Source organism: Otolemur garnettii, unplaced genomic scaffold (genome assembly GCF_000181295.1).
Source record: "Otolemur garnettii isolate 467f Iridium unplaced genomic scaffold, OtoGar3 scaffold00408, whole genome shotgun sequence".
Taxonomy (NCBI): Eukaryota; Metazoa; Chordata; class Mammalia; order Primates; family Galagidae; genus Otolemur; species Otolemur garnettii.
In genome coordinates, this window is record NW_003852803.1 from 119,738 (window position 1) to 125,428 (window position 5,691).

The 5,691-nt window shown below is 45.5% G+C and overlaps 1 protein-coding gene across 1 annotated transcript in view; it reads left to right on the forward strand.

The window, feature by feature from the left end:
* The window catches only part of LOC100957721 (NACHT, LRR and PYD domains-containing protein 1-like), a 58,417-nt gene that overhangs the window by 44,895 nt on the left and 7,831 nt on the right, over positions 1-5,691 (forward strand). The window contains 3 exon segments of the mRNA XM_023509140.1: positions 1-24; positions 536-661; positions 3,578-3,719. Coding sequence (XP_023364908.1) covers positions 1-24; positions 536-661; positions 3,578-3,719 — 292 coding nt within the window.

Consider the following 5,691-nt stretch of genomic DNA (forward strand, 5'->3'; position numbering starts at 1 on the left):
CCCAATGACTGCTCCATTCAGAAGGTGACACTAAGAGCCAGAAAGGCTGGGCCAGGGTGGGCTGATGGTAAACACCAAATGCAGCAGAAAGTCCCCCAGAGGGGTCCTGGACTAGGAATAAGGATCAGGCTCTTAGAAGCGGGAACTCTCAGTGGGTGATGGTCCTGCCCCCAGCTTAGCCCCAGGCTGGGCTCTTGACTCTACAGGGTCCCCCCAGCTGGGTTCGATGGTCCATCACTGGTCTTTGCATAGCTGTTTGCAGCACCTTTCCAGGAGTCAAAAGGTGGGCAGGTCCTGTGCCTAAAACCAGCCTTTCCCTATTCTCAGTTCTTCTCCTGGAATGATCCTATCCCCACCCTGAAGATAGCAGAGGCCCAGTGTGGGGCTGTCTTTGTGTCTGTGATTGGGGAGAGAGGAGTGCAGGGATGCTATAACCCCCCTGCCCCACAAACACACAGGTCCACTGTCTCACCTTGTCAGACCAGATCCCACAGGACAGAATCTCGACTTAGTCATTGTTCTGTGTGCTCCTTAGGCCATTGATGATGAAGAAAAGAAGTTCCAGTTTGTGCGAATACACAAGCCAAACCTGCTGACCTCACTGTATATGGGCTCTCGCTACAGCGTGTCTGGCTCAGGAAAGCTGGAAATGATCCCCAACGTGAGCATCCCTGTGTTTGCCCCTTGGCCACTAAGATCAGAGGGCATGCTCAGGAATCCCTGTGGGACAGGTCTCAGGGCTGTCCTAGGGAGGGGGGAAATAGGGAGGGGTTGGGCAGAAAGGTAGAGGGGTTTGGGGTAAGTCGGAACATTGCAGAGTTTGGGGAAAAGAAGGAGAGAGAGGTAGGAGTACACTCAGGAGGAGGAGGGCAAGGGGGTTGGAGTTGGGGTCCCAGGGAAGTGCTTGGACTCAAGGTGCCAATACCCTCTAGTGGAAACCCACAGGAACATACCTGCAGCCCAACCCTGGGCTTGTCACTCATTGTGACAGAACACACTCAGGGGAAACCATGTGCTGTCTCAATAAAGGGGTATTAGAAAGAACCTACTTGAAGGACTTGGGCCTTGTTGGGTAACTTTGGGGAAGATCTAAGGAAACAGAGCTTTGCTCTAGATTGAGCATTTTCAGAAGGCAAAGGCAGTCCTACCACTGGGAAGCTCAAGGAATCCTTTCTCTCCAGGGGAAGGCAGACTGAAGCAACACAAAGCCGCGATTGCTAAAGAAGCAACAGTCGCTCATTTAGCACAGGGACATGTTTGGCATGTCATGGGCTGCCCAGTGGCCTATCTGAAGTGGAAGTTCTGTGAGAGTGTGTGTCAGACTAGAGGACAACACGGGTGTACTGTGACTCTTGGTGAGACTGTGGTGACACTGAGGTCATGCTCTGAGCCTCAGATCCCTTCCTGCCTGTCAGTAGTAGCTGAGCCAGGGTTAATCCTTCTTTCTTTCTCCATCTGTTGTGAGAAGAGTCTTTGAACCATCAGACATGACAAATGCTAGGTGGCATTTAAGACCCAGGACCTATACACTGGATATCAGTAACACAGACAGTTATCAAAAACTAAAGGACTACTCATCGTTGTAACAAGTCCAAACCAGGGCCTACATTATGAAACTCAGTCAATGAAATGTAATCAGAATCCACCTGGGTCTATTTAAGAAATCCAGATCCTTGCACTTTTTTTCTCCCTGGTAACAGATCATTCTACTTACAACTTTAAGTCAGCAGGAAGTATTTGCTATCATGAAAATTCCACTATAACTGGATAATAAATCTTTGTCTGCCAAGTAAGGTCAGTCCAGCAATCACTTATTTCCTGAGCAGTAGCAAAGTCTGGGAAAACTCTCAAGAGAGTTTTGTTTTTCCCTAAGTGGTTGAAGGGAACCACAGGGAATCACAGGGTATATTAGGATGAAGCTAGAGGGATCATATTAGTGTTTTAGAGAGCATCAGAGTAGAATAATAGAGCAACATTAGTTGTAGCATAAAGGGATAGGAAAGAATGTTTTAGAATCGGAACATTTACCTTGTTTAAAATCTTGGGCAGAAGCTGTCCATCTCTGAAGTCAGTGGTTTCTGAAGGATCCCTTGTAATCCCTAATTTAATGTCTCCAGATGGACTAGAAATCCAGTAGTTAGAAGGAAGGGATGTTTATCTTTTCAGTTGAGAAACACAAGGATTTCATGGAATTTCCTGGTGTTTCCGTTGTTAATGAGAGAAAGACATGATTCAGTCACTCAGCAAGTATTCACCCAGTGTCAAGTATTGGCTGTCTTTAGTAGAGATAATTCAGTGAATGATATAGACTAATCCCTGCTCTTGGGAAGCTTATATCCTGGTGGATGAGAACTACATAAATAATTAAACTAGTAGTGATCAAGTACTATGAAGTGTTGTGAAGAAAATAGAGTGACGTTAAGAGAGTGACTGGTTATTTTATACGGGGTGGTCGGGGGAAACTCCTCTGAGGAGGTGACATTTACTCTGAGACCACAGTGACAAAAAGGGTTCGGGCATTGGTGATTCACAGCAGAAGGTTTCAGGCAGAGGAATGTATGCAGAGACAGAGAGGTGGAAGCAAGCTGGACACCTCCAGGTGATCAAAAAGAGCCAAATGTGGCAAGTTCAGTGCATGTAGCAAGAATTGGGTCAGATCAGAGGCAGAGTCTCCAAGGGCCCAGTGACCTAGTCAGCTCTGATTTTGTACAGAGTACAAATTTTGTTCTAAGTGTGATAGCAAGCTCTTGTAGGGTTTTAAATATGGTAATATGAGACTCGGGTCAGCTGGGTGAGAATGAGTGATAAGCAGTTAAGAGTGGAAGTAAAAAGAAAGTCAAAAGGCTGTTGCAAAGCCAACCATAGTGGAGGTGGGAGACTGAGGCAGGAGGATTGCTTGAGCCTAGACCTTGCTTGAGTTCAAGGTCAGCATGGACAACATAGCAAGACTTCATCTCTGAAAAAAAGTTATGGCAATAATGCCGGTTAGAGGTGAAGGTGGTGTCACTAGGGAAGTAGCAATGGAGATGGAGGAAAGTTGATGGATTCAGTGCGCTCAGTGGACAGTAGTACCATTTACTGAATTTGTGAAAACTGAAGAAGGACCATGTCTAGAAGAAGTTGGGAATCAGGCTGTTATCAAAGCCCAAGAGAAGCCCAGATGTCTGTCTTGCATGTGACTTAGGAAAACATAAATTTCCTATTAATGGAAATCATGTCAAGCTTAGGATCCATTGGGAAAACAGACATTGGGCTGGAGGAATGAGGGTTTGGATTCAAGATGGGAGAGGTGGAGGAAGAAGGATCTAGTTCAAGATTCTAAAAAAGGCTCTGGCTTAGAATGACAAACATGACTTTTACAGAGGAGCTCTGACTCATCCATGAGGTACCAGCTGAGTCCTCAGAGTCAGGACTTGTGGAAAATTAGGAAAAGAACAGTGTCTGATGGTGGTGACTGATTTCAGTACAGGAGGTCATGACAGTGTCCCTATGGGGTTGAGCAGGGCCACGAAGATGTCAGGTATGGAAAGGACCTCACTTGTAGGATGAAAAGGATGGCAACTCTTTGTCTCTTCAGGAACTGGAACTCTGCTATCGAAGCCCTGGAGAAGCCCAGATGTTTTCTGAGTTCTATGTTGCCCACATGGAATCGGGGTTCAGGCTGCAAATGAGAGACAAGAAACATAGGACTGTGGTATGGAAGGCCTTGGTGAAACCAGGTAAACCAGGACAGGTCACAGGAGTCCAGAGTTGGGGGGGAGAAAGAAAGTCAGTGAGTAGTTGTGTGCACATGTGTGTGACAGTGAGTATTATTACAATTTTTATTTTTAAGACATTGTCTCACTCTATTGCCCATGCTAGAATGCTGTGGCACCAGCCTAGCTCACAGTAACCTCAAACCCTGGGATCAAGCAATCCTCCAGTCTCAGGCTCTGAATAGTTGAGATTACAGACACTTACCATAACACCTGCCTAACTACAGAGAATACAGACACTTGCCATAACACCTGCCTAGGTTTTCTATTTTTAGTAGAGACAGGGTCTCACTCTTTCTCAGGCTGATCTCAAAGTCCTGAGCTAAAAGAGTCCTCGTGCCTCAGCCTTCTGAAATGCTAGGATTACAGGCATGAGCCACAGTGCCCAGCCCATTATAGCAATTTATTGATGTCAAGAAATAGCCCAGGGAGATTAGGTGACTTTATCAAGTCACAGAACAGTTGTGACTAGAATTTAAACTCGTCAGCCTGACTCTCTAAGCCCTGAATCCTCTCCTGTGCACCATGGTGTCTCCACTTTGCCCTTGAAGTAGCACATCTTGACATCCACAATGCTTGTGGCAAAGTTTCTCATGATAGCTTGGATGAGAAACACAGGGATACAAAGAATAAGAACTAGATGGTTATGTGGCTACATATGGATTAAGCCAATTTTGGCAATAGCAGGTACTTTCCTCCAGATCATTCAGCATTTTCCAGGTAGACAAGAATGAATCAAATAAGGAACTTTCTTTTTTCTTTTTCTTTCTTTTCTTTTTCTTTTTTTTTTTTTTCTTTTTTTGAGACAGGGTCTCCCTTGTCACTCTTGGTAGAGTGCCATGGGGTCATAGCTCACAGCAACCTCAAACTCCTGGGCTTAAGCAATTCTCTTGCCTCAGCCCACCAAATAGCTGGGACTACAGGTGTCTGCTAGAATGCCTGGCTATTTTTAGAGATGAGGTCTCACTCTGGCTCAGGTTGGTCATGGACCTGTGAGCTCAGGAAATCCACCCACCTTGGCCTCCCAAGTGCTGGGATTATAGGCATGAGCCACCACACCCTGCCCAGATAATGAACTTTCTGGAATGGAGAAATCACAAAAGCCTAAATCCAACACCTCCACATTAAGAACCAAAATCTCCCAGTCTTCTTAGGGACAACTACCCTTAATCAGCTGTCAAAAATACGGAGATGCCTCCTGAGCTACTACAAACAGGCTATACACTGTGGTGGAAAGAAGGTGGGTTTTACCTCGTCTTGGCCTGTGTGCAGCCACAGGTGGAGAACTAACCAGCCTCAGCTTCAGTCTTGGGTTTGAGTCCCACTCTGGCAATGACTTACTGGGTGATCTTGGGAGAATTGTTTGTCTGAGTGACTCTGTGTGAGTCTAGAACAGTGGTTCTGAACTTTCTGAATGCTACGGCCCTTTAATACAAAGGGCTTCCACAGGCTGAGAATCACTGGTCTAGAAGGATAAAGAAGTGAATTTCTATTCAGAACAAGGAGATGACAAATAGTTGTACTTTTTTTGTTTTTGTTTTGTTTTACAATTACCCACAATGCTTGGACAAACTGAATGTCAAATAGTTCCAAGTTTTACCTAGCAAGAGATTTGGTTTGTTCTCTACCAGGGATTCAGGTCAGGCAAAGACTGGATAAAATCACTTCTGCAATGTGTAGGAGAAATTGCTATTGCTCACTCAGATGACTTCTCTCTCTTTGTTAGTCTATGGTCATAGCCCCTGGGCTTCAGTTTCCCCATATGCATAAGGAAGAGATTCTGCATTTGAGAATCTCAGGAGTGATTGGAGCCTGGAGGCGTCTAATGTGTGTTAATAACTAGTATTGTAACAGGTGCTCATTCATATCTGTTTTTCTGCAGGAGATCTCAGACCTGCATCTGCTCTGGGCCCTCCAGCTGCCATAGGTCAGTAAT